Here is a 25694-nt window from a genome sequence, read left to right as displayed (position 1 = left end):
TATCCGAAAGCATTACTTATTCCATTTGTACTAACAAAACCAACCAATAAATCCTCCCTTCCTTTTCAGAAAGTTCATCAAAAAGACATTTCCCTGAAAATTCAGTTCCCAGCTTTGATCTTCTTGTGAACATTTCTCTGTAATGGCTGTAAGATCATACTTATTTGCTTTGTCCCTCCTATTTCATTATCTAAATAGCTACCCTACAATATTGTCACATCCTTTTGCTTTGTAAGCCTATGTTCCTGCCACGCCTACCACCCCGACCAGCTTGTCAGAACCTCCCCTACTAGTTCTAGCTCAATTTGAATGAAGCCTGTTCTACCATTACAACTTCCTTCTACCCCACTGCTGATGCCAGTACCTCAAGAACTGGAAACCATTCCCACACCAATATTGGCTTTATTTACTCTATTCCAGCTTGTCCATGGCTCAGGTAGTATTGCTAGGATTATTATTGTGCAGGTTCTGCTTTATAATTTAGCTCCTAACTGGAAAAATCCTTTCAGCAAAACCTTATTTCTTGACTTATCAATGTTGTTGGCAACAACAATGACGTGATAACTGGATTCCTCATCCTTTCACTTCAAGTTCCTTTCTAACTCTGAGGAGATGTCTTTAAGCCTGGAACCCAACAGATAACACAGCCTTCAGTCTAACACTCATGGCTGCAAGGAATGGCACCTATTTCCCCTAATTATACTGTCTCCCATTCTTTTTGTGTACCTCACTTGAATGATTCCTTGTACTATGATCCCAGGGTCAGTTTTCTCATCATCCCAACAGTCCCCACAGTCATTCACACAGCCTGAAAGAATTGTTGGGTAATTGCAAGGGCCAGGGTTTATCGAAAGCTACCCCTTCAGTCTCTGTACCTGAACTGCATCCAGTTACATAGTCCTGTTGCTTATCATAAATTTGATTGACCTCGTTTAAGGGGTATGACCAGCTCCTGGAGCAGGATGGTGGTGTAACTTGCCCCGTACCTGTTGTGATGCAATGTCTTCAGCTCAGATTCAAAGTTATTCAAGCTATAAACATGTAACCTAACTAAACTTGAAATTCACAAAGTACATTGCTCATTAGGCATACAGCCTGTGGAGTTCAGCTGATTTTAGTGTACTATTGTTAAAAGACCTTTCCCCATTGTGCCTCCTTGGCAGATGCCCCAAACATTTGTACATCCCTCAGCATGTGATTCTGGACTTCACTGCACTTTAAAGTTAGGTTAGACTTCAGCTTATGGATGAGAACTGCAAATAGGTTCTTCCTGGAGCTATTACACATCTGAGCTAAAATGTAGTCAGCTTTAAGTAATTGCTTAAATTAATTAAATTGCTTGCCAGTAAATGGCAGATATGACATGGTGGGCATCACAGAGACATGGCTGCAAGGGAATCAGGATTGGGAGCTGAATATCCAAGGATATACATCCTATCAAAAAGATAGGCAGGTGGGCAGAGGGCATGTGGTAGCCTTATCAGTAAGAAATGAAATTAAATCAATAGTAAGAAACAAAGTAGGGTCAGATGGTGCAGAATCTGTGTGGTAGAGTTGAGGAACAACAGAGGTAAAAAACCATAGTAAAAAACCATAATTATGTACAGGCCTCCAAATGGTAGTCAGGAGCTGGGGTGCAAGATACACCAGGAGATAGAAAAGGTAAGTAAGAAAGGCAAAGTTACGGTGATCGTGGGGGATTTCAATATGCAGGTGGACTGGGAAAATCAGGTTGGTAGGGGATTGCAAGAAAAGGAATTGTGGAATGTCTACGAGATAGCTTTTTGGAGCAGCTTGTGGTGGAGCCCACTAGGGAGCAGGCAATACTGGATTTAGTGTTGTGCAATGAGGCAGACTTGATAAAGGAGCTTAAGGTGAAGGAACTCTTAGGGGGCAGTGATTATAATATGATTGAATTTATTCTGCAATTTGAGAGGGAGAAGATAGAATCAGAGGTAATGGTAATTACAGCTGAATCCATAGAATCCATACAGTGTGGAAACAGGCCCTTTGGCCCAACAAGTCCACACCAACCCTCAGACCATCCTTCCCCAAACCCACCTAATCTACACATCCCTGAATACTATGGGCAATTTAGCATGGCCAATCCACCTCACCTGCACATCTTTGGACTGTGGGAGGAAACTGGAGCACCTGGAGGAAACCCATGCAGACACAGGGAGAATGTGCAAACTCCACACAGACAGTTGCCCAAAGGTGGAAATCAAACCTGGGTCCCTGTCACTGTGAGGCAGCAGTGCTAACCACTGAGCCACTGTGCTGCCCCTATATAATAGTAACTATGGAGGCATGAGGGAGGAGATGGCCAGACATGACTGGGAGAAGAGCTAGCAGGAAAGACAGTGGAACAGCAATGGCGGAAGTTTCTAGGAATAATTGAACAGACACAGCAAAAATTCATCCCTAAGAAAAAGAAGTATGGTACAGGGATGATGAGGCAACCATGGCTAACGAGGGAAGTCAGGGATAGCATAAAAGCAAAAGAGAAAGCATATAATGTGGCGAAGGGCAGTGGGAAGCCAGAGGATTGGGAAGTTTACAAAGACCAACAGAGGGCAACTAAAAAAGAAATAAGGAGGGAGAAGATTAAATATGAGGCTAAGCTAGCTAGTAATATACTGTATACTGTATTACTAGGACTGTAAGAGTTTCTTTAGATATATACAAGGCAAAAGAGAGGCAAAAGCGAACATTGGACAGCTTGAAAATGACACTGGAGAGATAATAGTGGGGAACAAGGAAATAGCTGAGGAACTGAACAATTACTTTGCTTCAGTCTTCACAGAGGAAGTCACGAATAATATCCCAAGAATTTGAGAGAGTAAGAGGGTAGAGCTGAGTATGGTGGCCATCACCAAGGAGAAGGTGCTAGAAAAACTGAATGGCCTGAAGGTGGATAAATCACCTGGACCAAATGGACTACACCTCAGAGTTCTAAAGGAGATAGCTGAAAAGATAGTGGAGGCATTAGTGGTGATCTTTCAGGAATCGCTAGAGTCAGGGAGGGTCCCAGAGGATTGGAAAATCGCTAACGTTATACCCCTGTTTAAAAAGGGAGTAAGGCAAAAGAGTGAAAATTACAGGCCAATTAACCTAACTTCGGTCGTGGGTAAGATTTTAGAGTCCATTGTGAAAGCTGAGATTTCTGAATACTTGGAAGTGCATGGTAAAATAAGGCAAAGTCAGGATGGCTTCATCAAAGGGAGGTCATGCCTGACAAATCTGTTTGAATTCTTTGAGGAAGTAACAAGCAGGTTAAACCAAGGATAACCAATGGATGTTACTTATCTGGACTTCAAGAAGGCCTTATACAAGGTGCTGCACAGGAGGCTGCTGAGTAAGATAAGGACCCATGGTGTTAGAGGCAAGGTGCTACCATGGATAAAAGGTTGGCTGTCTGGCAGAAAGCATAGAGTGTGGTTAAAAGGGTCATCCTCAGGATGGCAACCAGTGACTAGTGGTGTTCCACAAGGGTCTGTGTTGGGACCACAACTTTTCATTTTATGCATGAATGAACTGAGGGCATTCTGGCTAAGTTTGCAGATGATACAGAGATAGGTAGAGGGACAGGTAGTATTGAAGATGCGGGGAGGCTGCAGAAGGATTTGGATAGGTTAGGAGAGTGGGCAATGAAGTGGCAGATGGAATACAACGTGGGAAAGTATGAGGTCATGCACTTTGGTAAGAATAGAAGCATGGACTATTTTCCAAATGGGGAGAAAATTCAGAAGACTGAAGTGCAAAGAGACTTGGGCGTTCTAGTCCAGGATTCTCTCAAGGTAAACTTGCAGGTTGAGTCAGTAGTTAGGAAGGCAAATGCAACTTTAGCATTTATTTTGAAAGGACTTGAATATAAAAGCAGGGATATACTTCTGAGGCTCTATAGGCTCTGGTCAGGCCACATTTGGAGTATTGTTTGCAGTTTTGGGCCCCATATTTCAGGAAAGATGGACTGGCCCTGGAGCGGGTTCAGAGGAGGTTCACGAGAATGGTGCCAGGAATGAGCAGCTTAACATATGAGGAGCGTTTGAGGACTCTGAGTCTACACTCAATGGAGTTTAGAAGGATGAGGGTGGATCTAATTGGAATTTACAAAATACTGAATGGCCTGGACAGAGTGGATGTTGGGAAGATGGTTCCATTGGTAGGAGAGGGCACACCCTTGGAGTAAAAGGAAGACATTTTAGAACAGAGATAAGGAGACACTTCTTCAGCCAGAGTGGAGTAATTCACTGCCACAGAAGGCTATGGAGGCCAGGTCATTGAGTGTATTTAAGACGGAGATAGATAGGTTCTTGTTTCTCAAGGGGATCAAGAGTTATGGGGGAAAAGCAGGAGAATGGGGTTGAGAAACTTATCAAACATGATTGAATGGCAGAGCAGACTCAATGGGCTGAATGGCCTAATTTCTGCTCCTATGTCTTATGGTCTTATGGTCTTATGCTTCAGGCTATCATCCCAATGCTTCTGGTCTGGGACTAGCACTAAATCTAGTTTACTCTATCATTTCCTTCGAAGAAGTACTGGTCTATATTGCCATCTTTATCCAAGGACTTCATAGGATTGCTCAAATTCAAAGTAACACTAAAAAGAAATTGACTCTCAGCTGTGTGTGTTTCTTTTAAGCTTAAAAACATCTCTTTGGACCTTCTAAACTGAAGCTTGCTTAGCTTGTTCAGATATAAAGCTCTACCAAAGTAGACAAAAATCTGTTACTTCTAAAGCCATGCCTCAAACATGGCTTTTAAAAAATCACCACGACTATAGAAACACTTATAAGCTAATTAGTATCTACAGACACACAGAAAAAAAAACAGCCCTCTTACTAACCCAGAATCCAAAACCCTGAACTTGCAATAAATGATTTTGTGATATATAAATCACACATCATTGAATCCAGACTTCATAAAGTCTCGTGACATCAGGTTAGACATGACAAAGGAAACCTACTTCTGATTACCACATATAGAAGCCATCCCCTCCTCCCTTTGGCTGTTGAATCAGTCCTCCTCCATATTTAACACCACTGAGAGGAAGCGCTGTGGATGGCAAGGGCACAGAATGTACTCGGGGTTGAGGGCTTCAACATCCAACACCAAGAGTGACTCAGCAATACCACCACTGACCAAGTTGGTAAAGTCATAAAGGACATAGCTGTTAAACTGTGTCTACAACAGGTGGGGAGGAATGAATAAGAGGGAGAAACATATTTAATTTCACCCTCAGTACTGTCATCTGCAGAGGCATCTGTTCATTACAGTATCGATAAGAGTGACCACTGCAGAGTCTTTTGGAGACATATGTCCTATTTTCAATTTGAGAATACCTTATATTGTGTTGTGTAGCACTATCACCATACTAAGTGGGATACACTAAGAACAGATCAAACAACTCAACACTAGACATACATGAGGCACTGTGGCCATCAGCAGAAACAGAATTATACTCCAACTCAATCTGCAACCTCATAGCCTGACATATCCCCCACTCTTCCAATGTCATCAAACCTCTTTTACTGAAGGGGAGTGCCAGGAACCGCACCATTCAAACCTAAAAATTAGGTGTCAGCAAAAGAGAACTACTTGTATGCCAACAGTGTGTGCAGCAGATGATAAACAGAGCCAACCAATTTAACAGCGAACAGATCAGATCAAAGCTCAGCAGTCCTGTAACAGCCATGCTTGAATGGTGGTGGACAAATAAGCAATTCATTAAGGGAGGAGGCCCCATAAATCTCTCATCTTCAATGATGGGGAAGCCCATTAGTGTAAAAGTTAAGTCTAAAGCATTTGCAACCATCTTCAATGAAATATGCCAAGTAGATGTTCCATCTCGGCCTTCTCCAGAGGTCTCCAAGATTACATATGCCCGTCTTCAGCCAATTAGATTCATTCCATGTGATATCAAGAAATGGCTAAAGGCATTGGATACTGCAAAGCCTATGAACCTTGACAACATTCCAGCAGTAGTACTGAAATAATGTGCTCCAGAACATGTTGCACCATTAGCTGAGCGGTCCCAGTATAGTTACAACACTGGCAACTACCCAACAATGTGAAAAATTGCATAGGTATGCCCTGTCCATAACAAATCCAACCCAACTAATTACCACCCTCATCAGTCTACTCTCAATTATCAGTAAAGTGATGGAATATGTCATCAACAGTGCTACCAAGCAGCAGTTGTTCAGATTGGGTTCCACCAGGGCCAGTCAGCTCCTGACCTCATTACAGCCTTAGTTTAAACAAGGACTAAAAAACTGAGTTCCACAGGTAAAGTGAGAGTGACTACCCTTGACAGCAAGATCACATTTGACTAAATGTAGCATCAAGATGCACTAGCAAATTAGTGTTTAAGGGAATCAGAGGGAGAACACTCTATGAATAGAGCCATACTTGACAAGATGTTAGTGGAGGTCAGTCAGCTCCGTCACAGGACGTCTCTGCAGGAATTCCTCAGGGTTGTGTCCTGGGCTCAATCATCTTCAGCTGCCTCATCAATAACCTTCCCTCCAACATAATGGCTGGTAGCATTGACCTTGTGATTTTGAGATTCTTGACTTTGCAGATTAATTAGAATTATTTTATTCAATTTCTTTCAGCAGTGGCTGTTGGCTAATTGGCTTTGAGCACTCAGAGCAAGGATTCTTCTGTAATCCTGTTTTCTTTTGATTGGCTTGCTGGCTTGTCACCTTTCAGCACTTACAGTGAGAGCGTTATTCTTTCTTTTCATTACCTGTGTTGCAGGGACTTTTAATAGCAACTCTGAATTTTACAGTACACCAGTCAACTAAGATGACTAAAACACATTCTAGTGTTGCCGTAGTTTTTAATCCCTTTTTCTGTATATTCCTGGAAGGCCAAAACACTAACATTCTGCAAGAGGTGGTATTCTATAGACAGAGGGAGATAGTGAGCCCCCTCATTATGTCCTCCTTTTGCATTTCTCTGCCATGTTGAACGTTTCTGCTGACACTCTACAGGTGTGACATTCCATAGATCTCACACACAACTTCAGACATCAACAGAATTTACATCTCCATCAACTTTTTGACTGAAGCAGATTTCTTTTTTTTTAATGGAGTTAAATGTTTACACTGTTTGTAGTATTTTGGGGGTTCTACTCCATCATCATGACACCATCATAGGGGAATCAGGAAAGGTGACCTAAAATTTAACCAAGGGAAAGAAAAGGTTTTAGGACTATCCTAAAAGAGAAGTGAGAGAAGTGGAGTCACTGAGATTTTTAGGGAAAGAACTGAGATCTTAGAGCTAAAGCAGCAGAAACCAGGACTGCCAGGTGTGGAGGAATTAAAATCAAGAATGCAAAGGAGACCAAATTGGAGACATGCAAATATCTTGATTGCTTGTGGGGTTGGAGGTGACCAAAAACTGAGGAAAGATCCCATGGATGAATTTGAAAACAATCATTTGCTAGATGGGGATCCAGTGAAGGTCAGTGAGCATGGTCAAATGTTATTAAGGGTAAGTTAGAATGCAGGCAGCAGTTTTAATGTATTCCATGAGAGTGACAATCTACCTATATCAGTGTGAGCACAGGTTTATTTAAGGTGCAATGTAGAAGGCCAGTCACTGTTCCACTGGAATAATCAACTCTCAAGATAACAAAAACATGGATGAAATTTCAGTCACAGCGAGCTGAGAAAAGATCAATTGCACGAAATGTTACAGAAGTGGAAGCAGGTTGCTCAGTGATGGAGCGGTATGTACTTGAAAACTCAAACTGAGGCCAATGACACACAAAGTTTGGTAGTGGCCTCACTCAATTGATAACAGTTACCAAGGATGGGAACTATGCTCAGGAAAGAATTTACCATGTGTGCCAAAGGCAATGGCTCCAACTTTCCTGATATCTAGTTGGAGGAAATTTCTGTTCATCCAATATTGGATGTTAGACAAGCACTGTGACAAATCAGAGTTGGGATGCTGCTGGTAAGACAGAGCTGAGTGTTTTCAGTGAATCTGGTGTTATCTTTTCTGATCATAACAGCTAGACTATCTTGGCATGTTTCAGAGCCTCCCTTTAGTTTCTGCAATCTTCAATTGTGTAGCAGCTTCTTTGAGGGCGAAGGAAGGAAAGCAATAGTTGCCAATGTAATATGCAGAAAGCACAAGATATCACCTTGACAAAGGTCAGTGCGAGCAGTGGCCACCTAAAAACTCCGCACCTTCAAAAGACTGGTCGTGCTGTTTGGACGCTGAATTATGTTTAGGTAGCTGGTACTCAGTTTAACATCAACAAGCTGCTTTGAGAATAAACAATGGCTTTGGTGTCAATGTGAAGGCTACGTAAATAATGCTCATCACTTTGTACCCCTCACAATATCTACGGTGTACACGCCACCGCTTTGCATTAGGAAACTAACGGAAACTCGAAGCGGAAACGATGCATATCCGCCACAACAGAACTGAACACTAGCCTCAAAGGGTCTGTGGAACAAATATACAGATATGGAAGACACCGTGAAAGAAGGTCTGCTTTGTATGCAGCAGCATTGGTTCAGGAAGGTATCGTAATTTGTTTCCAGACAAGAGAATAATATCCAACACTTTTCTTCCCCTCTAGGATATCGACAAACGAGACTTTGATCATGTACTTTTAAACCAAGCTCACATATCGGGGATTATATTTAATGAGTCGTTCGTTGTATATAATTTCCTAACAAGACGGACACTACTAGGAATGCATGTTTGGTTTTAAAGGCATTTGTGGTGTTATTTCATTTTGATTCATGTGTTTACTACTAACAACGTACACACTGATCTTTTTTAACAACACTTTTGTAAAATCAGCGCCGTGCTTTGAACAGCTGTAAATCTATTTGCTAAATAAAAACCGAAAGAACTGCGGATGCTGTAAATCAGAAACAAAAACAGAAAATGCTGGAAAAGCTCAACAGGTCTGGCAGCATTTGTGGATAGAAATCAGGGTTAACTTTTCGGGTCGAGTGACCCATTCTCAGAGCTCATGCTCAGAAGTAAATCTATTTGTGTTGTTTGTAACTGAGTTGTAGACAGCGATTGTCAAAAAAAAATGGAAGGCGTTTGTTTCTAGAAAATAATTGTCACTCCTTGGGAAGGCAGATGATGTTCACCATTTCGTTTTGTGCACAGAGTTTTGTCAATGTGGTTTGGGATCAGGCGTGTAGCCAGCATAGGACAGTACATCCGTGTGCAGTACTTGTGACCATTCGAACATTCACCAGATATCATTTTACAAGGACACGCACTAATTTCTTGTTTTTGAGACTGGCTAAAAGCACAGGACGCTGTGTACTGTTTTAACATTCTCAAATGAATGGTGTTAGACGTGTTGGTACGCCTAACTCTACCTTGCCAGTAATTCTGATGCGGGTCTTTCTTTTATTCTCCTCAGAAATGGAAGAGGGTCTGGCTTATCCTCTACTCCCAGAGTAACCAGTCTGTCGCTCGCCTCGAGTACTTTGAGTTCAAAGAGGGGTCCAGCTTATCCGAGAAGCAGATCACAAAAAGAATAGACAGAAAAGTCATTCGCATGAGCGACTGTATCAGAATATATGAGGTTGTTCCTGAAAACTGGTCAAAGGATTCAAGCGCCTTTACAGTGGAAACAACCACGAAACTGTACACGTTTTTAACTGAAAAGACGGACTGCAAAGAATGGATCCAGAAACTCTCAGAAACTGCTTTTCAGGTGAGTAAAGTTGAATATGAACCTTACTAAAGTTGCATGGCATGACATCACAGTAGAAAGATGGCCAACATTAGAGGTAAGAAATACTAAAATTATCAATTATGTTTGTACACCTTCTCAGATAATTAAATACCCTCATCACTTTAGTACAATGTAAGGCAGTTCCATAATATGATCCCATTCTGAAGCATAACCACACTTTATGGAAGGCTCATTGTGTTTCTGTGACATTTGGATTTAGGGTGCAATTTTGAAGTCCAGTCTTCAGACCATTCATAAATAAAACTAAAATATAGAAACATACAAAGTAGGAACAGGAGCAGGGCATTCAGCCCTTACAGCCTGCTGTACCATTTAATATGATCATGGCTGATCATCCACCTTAGTCTCCTGTTCCTGCTTTCTTCCCATACCCTTTGATCTCCTCAACCATAAGAACTATATCTAAAAGTTAATGGTAAAGTTGCCAAAGTTTCAGAAGGCTGCTCTCTCATTAGAGAGAGAGAAAAATAACCGGTGATGGTTAACATGTGAGCCTTCATACCTCAGGTGATGGGTGAGGTTGAGAAGGTGGGATCTTCATGATAAACCTCAGCTGGTACAAGAATTGAATCCATACTGTTGGCATCACTTTGCATTGCAAATCAGCCATCCAGCTAACTTAGTGAACCAACACTCCCATGAACTGTATTCAACCTCCTCCATCAAAACATTCAATGTTTTGGTCTTGACTGCTTCCTGTGGCAGAGAATTCCACTGGATCACCTCTGTCTGAGTGAAGAAATTTCTAAAATGTAATGAACCAGATGCATAATCATCATGGGACTGCCACAGGAATTGGATATATCCCACCTATAAAGCTACTGATGACTGTGTCGCTGTTTTTGGGAAAAAAGGATATTGTTATGTCTCACTGGGGTAGTGCACTGGAAATTAAGCCACATTCTTCCTGGAGTCATCACAGAAGTTAAAGATTTTAAAATGTATGCAAGTTCCCCTATTTACCTGGCCTCAAACCCAGGTTGACATAAAGCATGGACCAAGTTTCTATGGTGAAACAGAATTACTATTTTTTACAAATAATTGGATTCTAGCTACAGGTAAATAGATATAAACCATCAGCATATTACACTCGTAATCAAACCTCCAATTCCCTGATAAACTTTCATTATGCATAGCACAAATAGACATAGTAAAATAGGTTATGAACAGAGGGCAAAAACTAGAAAGAAACTTCTGTAGTCTTTGTTTCCAGATTTGGTTGTTGAGATGATCCTTATGACTGTTCTGCTGGATAGCACGCTGTTTCAGTCAGCTTTCTCTCAATGTTTCCACTGGTTGGTAAAGAGCATAAGGAGGACAATTTACTTATGAAAAGTATCTGGCTTATCAGTTTAAAGTCACAATTTGCAATAACTGTTGCAAGAAAGATAAAGCTGGTTTTCTTCAGGATTACAATGAATTTTGATTGCAGACAACAAAGATACCACTCCTGAGCTGAGGAAGAACTAAACTCTCTCTCTCTTTATAACTTGTTCCAGTTCAAAGCTGTTCAATTACGTGAGAATCAATCACATATTTATTGGTGACAAAAAAGGTCTCTGTCATTGATAGCTGGTCATTAATTTATAAACCAGTCAAGTCTTGTTACCAACAAAAGATACATCTGTACACCCCAAAGATTCCAAATCATCTGCAACTCAAACTTCAATTATTACTTCAATTGACCTCTCCCTCTGGCCTTTTACCTGCACTCGACCTATCCATTGAGAACTATTGATGTGACATTGGTCACTTTGATTTCTTTGCCTGCCTCGCCCATTTAAACCTATCTCCCTCTGAACTGACAGTGCTTTCAGATCCAACCCTGACTTTGTCATCAAGCCTTTGGCAAGAGTGGTGCTTTTGTTGTCTGGCATACTAACCATTACATTCCGGAATCTGAGCACCAGCTCTTTAACATCCTATCCGCCCTTAGACCATAACACCATGATCAAACATCAGGCCATTGTGTCCACAAGTGTCTCCAACTTTATCCCATCTGGACATCTCCCCTGACAGCCCCTAAACTCATAGTTCCCTAACCCTGCACAGCCTGCTTCTACCTTCTCCCCAAAATCCACAAATAGGATTGCCTGAGCAGACCCATTGTTTCTGCCCATTGCTATCTCAGAGAACCTATTCCTTCCTACCTCAATTTGATTTTCTTCTCCACTTATCCAGTCCCTCCCCACTTAGATCTGCGATTCTTTTGACACTTCATGTTAAAATATCTAGTTTGCATGTGCCAGCCGCCTCTTCTTTACCATGGACATTCAATCCCTTTACACATCCATCTCCCATCAGGATGGTCTCAGGGCTGTCTGCTTCTTCCTGGAAAGAAGGCCTGAACTGTCCCCATCCACCTCCACCCTCCTCAGCCTGGCTGAGCTCATCCTCACTTTAAGCAACTTCTCCTTGAACTCCTCTCACTTTCTTCAGGTCAAAGAGGTGACTATGGGTACCCGTAAGGGACCCAGTTATTCCTGACTTTTTGTAGGGTACATGGAATATTCCTTGTTCTAGTCCTACTTGGGGCCCAGTCACAACTCTTTGTCCGATATGTCTGTGACATCATTGGTTGCTTCCATCTCTTGACCAGAATTGGAAAAATTTATCAATTTCCCTTCCAATTTCCACCCAGCTCTCACTTTCACCTGATCCAATACTATTGTTGTAATGTTGTTAGGCTCCACAACTTTCACAGTATCTAGTGCCTCCTGCTGTTTTTCAGGGAAACTTAAACATTCCTTGTGCAAGACTATTCGGGACTCACAAGAAAAGTACAGAAGCTTCCTTAAATGGCCTCTTCTTGTCCCTTTCTGATATTCTTTTCCTGTGATATTCACCTGGGGAGGAAACTGCAGTCACTTCCTTGGTCAGAGTTAAAACTGCAGTTGGGACACATCAGAGGCATCAGGCACCAACCTGGGTTTCTAAAGAAGGCTCCTACAAACCTAAATTGGAGCTTTTAATACTTTTGCAATAAGTGGGTAAGTCACAGGGACATTTTAATGCTCGGCTACCCACTGGATGGATTAGATTAAAAGTGAGCCGAAGCTGCCATCGATTTATTTTGACCATTATTCACACTTTCCTCTGAACTGTACCAAGGACATCTATTTGTTACATCTTTTCCATAAGAAGCATGCACCAAAACATAGTGACTTTACTAAATTCATCTCATTAGCACTGCTGCCTCACAGTACCAGGGACCTGGGTTCCATTCCACCCTTGGGTTGTTGTCTGTGTGGAGTTTGCACGTTCTCCCCATGTCTGCATAGGCTTCCTCATGGTGTTCTGGTTTCCTTCCACATTGCAAAGATGTGCAGGTTAAGTGGATTGGCCATGCTAATTACCTATATTGCCCATGGAGTGCAGGCTAGGCAGATTAGCCATGGGAATTCAGGGATAGGGGGTCTGGGTGAGCTGCCCTTTGGAGGGGCAGTGTGGACTTGATGGGCCAAATGGTCTGCTTCTACTCTGTAGGGATTCTATGACTAGTGCTAGTCCATTGTGAAACTTCTTTTTGTGAGTTATAGGCCTGCATCTCTGATCGTGCAACCCCCAGTTTCCAGGCAAAAATCAAGCACAAAGAAGTGCACACAAGTTCATTGGTGCTAAGAACTCTACATACCAGATCAAACTCAGTCTCTGTCCCAGAGGTGTCTTTGGTGTATGTCTGAAGCTAGCTTTAGGCCATTTCCTGTGCAGATTGTAAAAAAATGTTGTGATCAACCAGATGGTCTACTGAGAATTACAAGAATGCTGCTAGGAGTGGAGAATTTTAGCAATGAGAAATGTAATTGGAATAGCTGGGGTTTTGATCTTTGGAGTTTGGAAGCTGAAAAGACTTAATGAAGGAAGCATCAAATTTTATGGGGCCTAGATGGATGCATGTATAAGAAAGACTTATTTCTGTTTGCAGCAAAGTCAATTACCAGGGAGTATACATTTAAGGTGAAGAACTAGAGAGAAGGGGGAATTTTCTTTTTGACACAGATGGTGTTGAGGATCTGGAACTTAGTGGCTAGAAATTTGATAGAGGTAGAAGTCCTCATTACATTTTTAAAACATTTTTGTTAAGTATACTTGAAATGCCACAATCTACAGGGTTGTGGATGAAGAGTTTTAATGTGGCAAAAGTTGATAACATTTTCAGCTATTATGGACACAATAGAACGGATAACCTCCTTTTTCACTATAAAGCTTCTATGTTTCCTATCATGGAATTCAATGTGGAGAGTTTCCATTTGAAAGGGCTCATGATATTATTCAGTTTTCTAGGGATGGTCAGTGATGCCCACATCCCATGAATGAATTTTAAAAAAATTTGGAGAGTGACAGATCATTATGATATTGAAAGGAGTAAAGAACAGAAACCGCTGCTGTAACCAGAAGACAAAAGCAGTAAAACTTCCAAATGGTGCATACTGGTCTGACTTGTTTTGTATATCTCAAAACAGTGCTCCTGTACAACCAATACATCCATTTTCAAGTATTACTTTTTTTACTGGTTTCTCCCTCTGCGTGAGTAAGATCACTAATACACAGTTACAAATATTTCCCGTTTTTGAAGAAATGAAACAGTAAAATACCACCTGATTGGGATCTCCAGTACAAGACTCAGTTTATACCTAATTGTTGCACCATTTCTTTATCATCTTACTTATTATTTTTAATTTCATTTTACTTGCCCTTTCTCTGAAAGACACGAGGGTTAAGCTTCTGAAAGAGATCGATTCCCACAGATCGAGGTCAATGTCTTTCTGTCTGTTCATTTAAAAAGAAAAGAATATGAATGGGAAATAATGGGATAGACGCCTGAAATCTCCCAAAAGTTCTTTGTAAAACCATTGCTCTGCAGCAGGACCATACAAATACAAAACCAGTCCTGGTGATCAATACAAAGCTGTCATTACTCAGTTCAATAGTGACCGAGTGAGACATTGTAGAAGCAGTACGTTCTGTTTATACCCATTTGTGTAGAGTTTTATTGACCTAAAGTAATACAAAGATAAGAATTTTAAAAACGTTATATAGTTAAAGATTTATCTGACTGAGGCGGAAATATCTTCTGTCCAAATGTCTCAATTCAAAAGATAAAAATCGAAGGGTTTGCAAGTGGATAACATGAAATACAATTTTCTATTTTGCTGCACTTGATATAAATAAACATGTAAATTATTTCCTTCTAAATATAATGGCTAATTTTATACTTTCCATTTGTGAAATTTGCTTTCATTCAGCATCCAGGAGAGGATTCTGATACGGTGGCAATGAGAATGAAAGAAAATGAACTTTACTGTTCGCATGAAGGAGGTAAAGCATGAGTTTCTTCTTTTCATAATTATAAATACATTTCATTATGGTTCACAAGTTTGGATATCATTCTGGTTTAATGAAAATCTAGCAAGACTTGCATTTTCCAATTGAAACAAATAGCTTTTCTTGTCTTCCATGCTGTCACTTAATCTCACATTATCAAACACTGAGTATTGATTAGTTAAGTTATAACAAGATAAATTCATTCAGAATTTGTTCAGGGAAAGATGGTAGAGAAAATCAAATTCAATCATCTTTCAGAGTGACAAATTAAGGCCAAGAAAAGAACTTAATTATTTTAACAGTTTATATATTCTTAGGCTTGTATATGGCCAGAGTATTACTCATTGCTTTGTACGGCAAAAGCAGTGGTTTAAGATTAATCCTAGTTTTGTTGACATTAACCTGGAAGAAAAAGGATTGGCTAACATGGATGAAATAACTCCACAGAGGCTGGTATCCCATCACTAAGTCACCCTTTATTTGGATGTGGAGTGTCCTTGACACTGACCCAGCTTCCTCAGAGCCAGCTCTCAGAGTGAACAGGATGTCTGACATTCGTGTTCTTATCTGTCAGTCAGAGCTCCCTGATTGGACCAGATTAACAGCCCCAATCAGGGAACTCATATTCTATGAGGTCCACTTGGATGACCTCGTTACAGTCACTACAATAGATTTATCTGTAATGTTAGGCTGTGATATCACAACCAGACTCTCTTAAGAGTCAACCTCTAATGCTTGGCGGAGATAAAAGCCTCTCAGACATCAACACAGAGCAACAAGGACTCTACTCTTTTAGAACAGGATGATATGACTGATAAACAACCAACTAACAACATGGAGGAAGTGAAGGAAGAAATATCAGTACCCTTTTGGTCAATGGTAATTGCTTGATTACAAAGTAAATGTTTTCTCGTTGTTATCCCTATGAAGTTGGGATAAAGAAGTGTATGCCTTCTTCTACAAAGACGATCTTTAAAATGGGTACACTGACCTAGAAATTTGTTCACAGATACATACATACATTTTGTGGAACCTGTTATTCTAAATTTGTGGCTGATGGCTTAAGTGTAGGTTAGTAAATTCATTCCAATTCCAAACAAAACAGTAAAAGGTGTCTGATTATGGCTTCAGTACATGAATAATTGGTTTTGTTTACTAATAATGCTGTTGCACATCATGTTAAATTCAATCATTATGTTGTTGAATGTTAAATAGAACTTCATTTGAAACTTGCATAGATTTAGTTGTTAGCAGGCTAAATAGTATAATTGTGTAATAATGATTGTTACGAATAAAATATTACTGAATGGATCAAAAAGGAGGGTACTTAATTGATGCTGTAGATTCCCAGGTTTATTTAAATGGGTCAACACTCCATTTGCATAATAGAGAGGGAAATCTTGGGTGAATATATTAAGTAGTTGGACAGTAATGTTCCACAGTCTAATGATATGGTCAAGTTTTTCTTTTGGTAAAACAAATTCAAAACCTGTTGTGAGGACACTATGGCTTTAAGAAGTGTATTTTAGCACATTTTTAATGAAGGAAGGTTGAGACAGACTTGTGTATTGAGGTCAATAAAGTAAACAGTTTGTGAGGTCTTGTTATTTTTCTAAAGCCTGAACAAAAGAAGCAGCATGAATGGGTTGAGTCAAGCTCGCACAGAACCAGGACTTTTAGTTTTACTCTCTCAGTAGCAGTTGCTGCTTGGGACTTGAAACGGGATGTGGAAGCCATTTTGCCTATCTATGTTACAGCTAAAAGCTGGGGTTCTCTTCCTGCTGCTAGAATTGCACGTGAGACGATCTGTTTTACTGAATTTGCTTTGCAACAGTGTGTTTACAGATGATATTGTATTGGTGCAGTTAAGTGGTAGTAGTTAATATAATTTTGTTAAGGGTTTTGATAGAGTTACAGTTAAGCCAATTCTTTTATTTTTATTTTGTCTGTATTTTAATTACAGTATCTGAGTAAAGTGTGTTTTGTTTCAAGCCTGGTAGTTTGACCAGTTGAATTACATCCTAAACACAACACCTTACACACCTTCTAAGTAAGAAAATGTTAATATATTTTGAGGGGCTTTGGTCTGGTTCATAACACTGTCTACATTGTGATAAAGAATATGAATAATTTCTTGATCGTACAGAACTTAAACATTGCTAAAAGGAAAGAAGGATTTGAAACTTTTAGGCTTACAGTCAACAAACTATGCAAGAAACAGAGTTGAATAAAGGGATACCATTTTATACAGCATGGAGGTGCAATGAGAACAGTTACCTGTCAATCTCAATTCTTAGACCAGACAAGTAGATTCTAATTGTCAGGGTACTGCTATGGACAGATTGAGGTCTCTGTGGCCTCTTTTTGAAATAAAAGTGCATTGGACACACAAATTACTTTTGTCTACGTAAAACATTGTTCTTGCTGTGACTCTCATCACTGGACGGCACGTAGGGGTTTTGGCAACAGAATTTCCACTGTGCGTTCAGCTTCAGTGAGTGGGGACTAGAATAGTCTGTAAATGAGATGCGCACACACGTCTCTTATGCTTCAAAAGATAACTCTTATTTATTGAACAGAACTCAGCTTCACACTTTTCAGATATTTCAGTTAATCACATTCCATAAAACTCACACACCACTGATAACAAGCTCCCCAGGTGTATGCAACTAATTCAAAAGCAACTAACTCTAATTAATATATTTGATATACTAATATATTTAATCATTTGTTCCCTTACTCCAGTCAGTCTCAGACATACCTTTAGACCATATTAAATGATAACAGATTCTCCTTTTTCTTTATATATAAATCAAACTATAACAATAAAAAAATCACAAACAAAACATACAAAATGACAACAAATTATATTCCTACTTTTTAAATTTTTACTTTAAAATTCCAACCATCCTTGCGCCAATATGTCCAGCAGTTTCCTAGAACTTGCCGTTTTCATTGTAAAACAATCAAATTGCTGACAGTAGCTATCCAACAATTTCAGTTTGGAGGTCTTGCCATTCTCCACCATCTGTTTTAAACTGCTCTATCGATTTTCAGTCTCTTTTCATTTACACATTTCATTCAGCATACGTTACCACATAGTGACTTATTGTTGTTGCATTCATTTTTAGAATTTCTTCCAATAGTTTTGCTAAAAATTGCCTCACCAAGGGCATGAGTCTCCATTGTTAATGTCCTTTTTTAACTACTCTTCAAGCTAAAAGGCAACATTTATTTCTCTTTCGCAGAAGAAATGTTGTAGACCCTCCTACACCTGAGAATCCATCACAGAGATTTGCATGAGAAATATGAATAAAAATCAGAAGTTTCATGTTCTTGGCACCTCCCAATGACAAAAATTTCAAAACACAGTTTTCCATTTTTAATTTTGTTGATGTTTTGATTGTCTGAATAATTCCTTCTGCCATGAGATTTTTCCATAGTTTTACTCAACTCTCACACTTCAAAAACTGGCCTTCTGACCTTGTTTGGGTACCCAGCCAATTCAGCTGTGCAGTGAGACTTCACAATATCTTCATTTCAGTTTTGGAAGCTACTGCATTTATGTGTGAAGCCTTACTTTAACAAATAGCAAATGGGGCAAACATTTTCCAAAAAAGATTGCTGATGCAAAGTAATATTTGATCCATTCTGCCTGATTTCCAGTCCAATGTACTTAAAAGCTACACTTTCCATTTTGAATCAAAATCAGAAATTGCTGGAGAAACTCAGAAGGTGTGGCAGCATCTGTGGAGAGAGAGCAGAGGTAGTGTTTCAAGTTCAGTAACCCTTCTTCAGAAGGACTGCGGTTCTTTGTTTTATTTTCCCATTCTGAATTCTGCTGTAAGATCATTTATGAGAATGTTTACAAATTCATTGTTCCCACCCTACACATCTTATAAATACACCTGAAAGCCACCTTTTATGATGGTAGTAAAACATGGTAAGGTCTGTTTTTAACTAAAGATAATCCAATTTTAATAAGTCAAAAGTTACTGAGAAGTACCAAACTCTACAGGCATCACTTAGGCTATACACACTTCGGCTACACAACTTGCAAGTGTCCCCACTGCACTTGGGGCCTCTTTTGGAGGATGAAGAAAAGCAGTTTTAATATCATTTCAAACATTTGTTGCTACCAAAGCTGAAGAAAGGTCAAAATTGTTTTCCTGCAGTTGATATATCGACCCTTAAATCTTAATCCCCCACTGTTTTTTGAAACCTCTTGTTTGTTCATGGCCACTAATACTTCCCAATTACATGGGCCTTTGATCCTGGTGGCATTCTTGGTTTAAACTATGTTTCTTGTCTGTTGTTAAATAAGGTCCCTTATCTTGCCTTCTATCTCTTTGTGGACTGTTTTTACTTGACCTCCCTCTCCTATTAATAGCACGCGTGTTTGTGCGTACATGTGTATGTGTGGAGTTATATACCAACAATTCATAATTGTTTACTTGTGACTAGCGTCTAATTACTTGTAAAATATTGTCATTTTTGTTAAGTACAGTAACCTAGTCCATGCTTTCTGTTAACCTGGGTCTAAAAGACAGATAAATTTGGGAATTCCACATACTTTTTAAAATCTTTAATTTTTATGATGACTCAGGAATAGCAGGGCTTTATTTCTAGCACATTATCTCAGTGAGAGATAAAATGTTTCATAGTACTGTCTTCAATCTTTCTAAATTTGTTAAAATCTGACAACGACACACAAACAGTCAGTACATCACCTTTTTGATAAATTTTATTCATGAAAGTTAACAATCGCTCCAAACTTTCAAATCATCAGACCCCAATTCTGAAAAAGTTTGCTTCTTACTCTGCTTCTGAACAGTAATGAAAGTGTTTAGACTAAAGCTCACTTCCTTTCTGGTAAAGAAGTAACCCAGGTCCATGTTGTAACTTCATTCTTATGCTAGTCAGACAGCTCAGAAGACAGAGATGGGTAATTGTACCCCGAAACTTTATATTTTGACTCAACTATTTTCTGCTACCAATATTATACTTCATATGATAACTATATTTAAACAGATTTCAAGTCCACATTTTTATGTGGGAGCTCTGTTTCAGTTGGTCACACTCCATGAAACTCACACCCCACTAATTACTAGCTACTTATTTATATATTTATGCAATCAATTCAAGCCCAATTAACTCTTAATATAGAGACAAAAACAGAAATTACTGGAAAAGCTCAGCAGCATCTGTGGAGAGAATTCAGAGTTAATGTTTCAGGTCGAGTGACCTTTCCTCAGAACTGGGAGTCACTCAACCTGAAATATTAACTCTGATTTCTCTCCTCAGATGCTGCCAGACTTGCTGAGCTTTTCCAGCAATTTTTGTTTTTGTTTCTTATTTACAGCATCTGCAGTTCTTTTGATTTTTATTAAGTCTTAATGCAGGTTAGGCATCGTTTATCCATTCATCCAAAAACTGAAAAGACCTAAAAAAACAAATGTCTTTTTATTCAAACGCAAATGGACACTTAGACATGCTGAGTTTGGGTCTTTGGAAAGGATTTTTGCCTGTAGATCCATTTGGGTCTGTTTGCACCAAAAGATCTGAACAGAGCCAAATAGACCTTTTGGAATTAAATGGATCTGAAAACTGGAAGTATCCCTTATCAAGAATCAGTCTCATGATTTTCAGATAAAGGATTCCTGACCTGGATATCCATCACCTGTTCCCTTTAGCCATTAGGTCTTAGGCATCATTTCAGATAGATGTTAACAACATCTGCACAGAGACACCACTGGTTCAGTGTTGGATTCCACCTCTGAGTGAGGAGTGTCAGAATCAGACACCATTCCAGTCAGCCTGAACATCTGGAAACAAATGAGCTCTGCCTCTGAATAATACTGATATCTGTTGGGTACTGATATCCTTTCTTCCTCTATTTCATAAGTACCTCAAACCCCTGCAGCTACTTTTCGCAGTACGTGACCAGGGAACTCATGTGAGAGACTTGAGTTAGGGACACATTCCAGGATTTCAAAGCTCCAAAGTTAAAAAGATGTTTTTGAAATGTTGTCACGTCTGAGTTTTCATATATCAATCATTTATTTAGAGTAATAGTCATGGAGATGTACAGCACGGAAACAGACCCTTTGGTCTAACTCATCCGTGCTGACCAGATATCCGAAATAAATCTAGTCCCATTTGCCACTATTTGGTCCATATCCTCCTAAACCCTTCCTATTCATATATGCATTCAAATGCCTTTTAAATGTTGTAATTGCACCAGCGCCCACCACTTTCTCTGGCAGCTCATTCCATATGCGCACCACCCTCTGCGTGAAAAAGTTGCCCTTTAGGTCCCTTTTAAAATTTCCCCCTAACCTTAAACCTGTGCCCTCTAGTTTTAGACTCCACCGCCCCAGAGTAAAGAGCTTATCTATTTACCCTAACCATGCCTCCCATGATTTTATAAACCTCTTTAAGGTCACCTCTCAGCCTCCGATGCTCCAGGGAAAATAATCCCAGTTTATTCAGCCATTCCCTCTAGCTCAAAACCTCCAGCCCTGGCAACATCCTTGTAAATCTTTTCTGGACCCTTTCAAGTTTCACAACATCCTTCCTATAGCAGGGAGAGCAGAATTGAACACAGTATTCCACAAGTGCCTTAACCAATGTCCTGTACAGCCGCAATATGACCTCCCAACTCCTATAATCAATGCATTGACCAATACAGGCAAGAATACCAAACACCTTCTTCACTATCCTATCTACCTGTGACCCCACTTTCACAGAACTATGAACCTGCACTCCAAGGTTTCTTTGTTCAGCAACACTCCCCAGGACCTTACCATTAAGTGTATAAGTCCTGCCCTAATTTGACTTTCCAAAATGCAGCACCTCACATTTATCTAAGTTAAACTCCATCTGCCACTCCTGAGCCCATTGATCCATCTGATCAAGGTCTCGTTGTACTTTGAAAGTTGTCCCCTCCCCCACCTCTGAGAGCTGCAGGCAAATCCTGCCAAATGAACCATGAGATAGGGCAGTAAGCTATCACCGAGTCTAGGTGGTGTGTTGAAGTGCCAGGCAACATTCTGCCTGCCACATTGCCTACTACTTCAACGCACCATCGTGTTCTCTGGCCAACATCTCAGTCTTAAGCTCGCTGTAGTGCTTCAGTGAAGCTCAGCGTTAGCTGGAAGGATGGCAACTAATTTTCCACTTGGGAATTCTACAGCTATCTAGACTCAATATCAAGTTTAATAATTTTAGGATTTGAGGCACCTTTTCCAAAACCCCACACACCAGGCCTTGTTATCACATGGTCACTATTATACACAACCCATTGTTAGCCACTAATAGTCCATATTAGCAGCTATTCATTCTCTTAGGCTAACCGTTATCCACTCCTTTGTCCGTCCATCTGTTTTTCTCTCTATTTAGGCTCTATTTCCACCTATTGTTTACTCCTTAACTCCTCCCCCCACACTGTCTTCTGCATTAAAAAAACTTTTCTCAGTTACCATCAGTTCTAAAGAAGGGTCGCTAAATCCAAAACGTTAACTCTGATTCCTCTCCACAGTTGCTGCTAGACCTGCTGAGTTTTTCCAGCAATTTCTATTTTGTTTCAAGCCACATCTATATCATTTAGGCAAACATTCCAACAGATCTTTTGTTTATTTGCTGTAAGTTTTAACTACATATCTAAAACTTCCCTTTGGACCTCTTGTGCTTATAACTTTTCAACATTTAGCCTTTTTAGATCCAAGATGGGTGACGTCATGCTTACATGTTTTGTACATTCACTTTATCAATATCTCTTTGTAATTTTATACTTCTAAATACACTACTTACAATGCCTCTGACTTATTGGCACATTTGAATGTGCAGTATTCCGTCCCATCATAGTGGATAGTTGAGACTCCAACACAGGGCCTTGCAGGCATCACTGGTCATATCCTATCAATTAAGTGAATGAATGGTTTCATTGTCACATGTATTTTACAGTAAGAATACAATAAAATACAATGAAAAGCTTTCATTTGTCACCACAATTCAGCACCATTTTGAATAATTTAAGACTAAGGGAAAAAATGAAAGATATAGCTTAAACAGAAATAACATACTGGTTCATTAAATCTACTCTTTGTCCCTTAGCATTTAGGCAATTTCTAACCATGTCCATAGTTTGATGTCCATTCCATGAACAATTTCCAGACTAAAAGATAACTGTCACTTCATTTAAGTGAAAAATTAGGAACACATGAAATTTCTTATTGAAGAAAATAAGAAATAATCTTGACAACATTTAGTGATGATGGTTTGCTCTGAATACAATATGAAATAGAATATTATCAAATTTTTAATCTTTTGTTTCTGTCAAAAAAATCATCAAATATTCAGGCAGAATTCTGTTCTTGATAGTTTGCGACAGGAGTGTAAAATTGTTACATTATGACTGAGAAATTTATACAGGATAGATCATTCAGCCTATTATGCCTGTACATTTTGAAAGAGCGGCTGTGCTTAATTTCACCTATTTGTTTTTTTAAAATCTGTAACCCTGTAAGTTTTTTTTATCATTATCTACCTCATATGACCCCTGTTTAAAATAATCTACGGGATTAGCCTCCACAATATTTTCAGCTTGAGTGTTGTTGATTCTGACAACTCAAAGTAAAAACATCTTTCTTTAACTCTCCTTTAGATCTTTTTTCAATGGCTTTAAATCTATGCCAGTTGGTGATTGATCCCTTTCTAGAGAGAATAGTTTTTCTCTGTCTCCTCTATCAGAACATCCTCATCTGGAAACCTCATCACTAAGTCACCTCTTAACCTTCTTTGTTCCAAGGAAAATAGTGTTAAATTTTCTGACCTCTTTTCAAAACTGAAGTTCCTCATCTCGAGTAGCATGCTGGTGAACCTCCTTTTCTAAGGCCTTTGGTCTTCACCCCAGGAATAATGCAGACTTGTTCACACTATTTCAGCAATACAGTTTTTAGGGTTGCTTATAGCAAGATGAGATACCCATCTAACATCCAGGAAATAAAGGGATGGAAGTTTTAAAAAATATCATTTTATCAAATAATATTAAAAAAATGTTTTACGAAGTATCATTGCTAAGATGCTCACCCTACAAGCATTTGGATTGAATGAGATAGATATTAAAACTGAAAATAAGACCATGGAAGTGTTTCCCCAAAACATTTGAAGCATTGCTTATACCTAACAAAACTCATTCAACAGTTCACTTAATTGCCTCCTTTCACATGATTATTTTAACCCCATAAATATGAAAAGCAAATATCTAAATGCACTCAGAACTATTATAGTTGTGGTGGTAAGAACTGCAGATGATGGATTCAGAAATAACACAGTGTGGAGCTGGAGGAGCACAGCAGGACAGGCAGCATCAGAGGAGCAGGAAAATCGACATTTTGGGTTGGGACCCTTCTTCAGAAGAAGGCCCCAACCCGAAATGTCAACTTTCCTGCTCCTCTGATGCTGCCTGGCCTGCTGTGTTCCTCCAGCTCCACACTGTGTTATCTTTTATTATACTTGTGGTGATAGTTTATAATATTATTATTTGGGAAATTGGGTTCTAAAGTAATGACAAATATCTTTTGGTATTTAGTTCTGTGAAGGTGGCATTTTTGAAAGGGTCAGAAACTTTTTATTTTAGCATTAGGCCAAAACAACATTTCTAAGAAATCATTTGACTTAAAGATAAATGACTAGACAAGCCATTGGATGATTTAATTGCTGCAGTAGTTACTAGGTTGAATTTTTATGATGCTGACAAAGAAAAGTCAGAGATTAGAAGCAGGTTCAGTTCAGAAGCAAAGACCCATACCAGCAATTGATTCTGTTCTTCTCAAAAATATTCAGTGGGTCAGGTAGGTCATTTAAGGTGGTAATTGCACTTTACCATTTGCAAATTTCCACTCCCTACACCATAGTGTTCATATTTCAGCCAATATCATATTCTGGGTCTTACTCATAGTTATGGTGAAGACATAGATGAAAGTTTCCTTTAACAGTCTTGGGCCGAATTTTACCAAACTTTCAGGGGTTTAACAGGAATTTCCTCTCTGTGACTCTAGCAAGCATTCTCAATGCAATTTACTGCTGCCCCATACAAATGAGAATAAGGTATGCACCATAACCCCATGGTGTCACCTTCATGCTATTGTAGTCTCACGAGTGACAGAAATACTTGTTGCCATCAGGACTTTCTAGGATTCATGCAGCTGGCACCATATTCAAAGCATAGTTGTGCTTCAGATCAAATGCTGCCAGCCAGGAAGAGCATTTGACAGTACACATAATGGGAGAGGAATAAAAAGAAATGTTTTTGAGGGCACATGGGTTGGCATGAATGACACTTTATTAGAAATAGAATCCTAAAATCGTAAACAAAGTTTCTCTTTAAATCATTAAGTGTCTGATCAACAATCATAGTAACTGCAGCTGAAAATGAAGCTATACAGGCTACTTATCCTTAGTGCCATCTTGAGTCAGAATCCTGACCGCAGGAGTGCTACTCTTCCCTAACACCCAAAGTGTAGCACCATGTCTTGACATTGTCCAATATGGGAGCATCACAAGTTGAAAACTTTTCAGACAGTTGATAACATCAACTTCTTTGAACTTTT

At 39.4% G+C, this 25694-nt stretch overlaps 1 protein-coding gene across 1 annotated transcript in view; it reads left to right on the top strand.

Moving 5' to 3' along the window:
• The first annotated feature begins 8511 nt into the window (after window positions 1-8511).
• LOC109915437 (docking protein 1-like) overlaps window positions 8512-25694 on the top strand; it is a 39011-nt gene continuing 21828 nt past the window's right edge. Inside the window, exons 1-3 of the mRNA XM_020515060.2 lie at window positions 8512-8549; window positions 9418-9714; window positions 15003-15075. Coding sequence (XP_020370649.2) covers window positions 8526-8549; window positions 9418-9714; window positions 15003-15075 — 394 coding nt within the window. The 5' untranslated portion in view covers window positions 8512-8525. The remainder of the gene's footprint in view (window positions 8550-9417; window positions 9715-15002; window positions 15076-25694) is intronic.

Source organism: Rhincodon typus, chromosome 20, assembly GCF_021869965.1.
Source record: "Rhincodon typus isolate 14 chromosome 20, sRhiTyp1.1, whole genome shotgun sequence".
NCBI lineage: Eukaryota > Metazoa > Chordata > Chondrichthyes > Orectolobiformes > Rhincodontidae > Rhincodon > Rhincodon typus.
The sequence above is the reverse complement of the archived record's forward strand: the minus strand, read 5'-3'. Positions and strand labels throughout refer to the sequence as shown.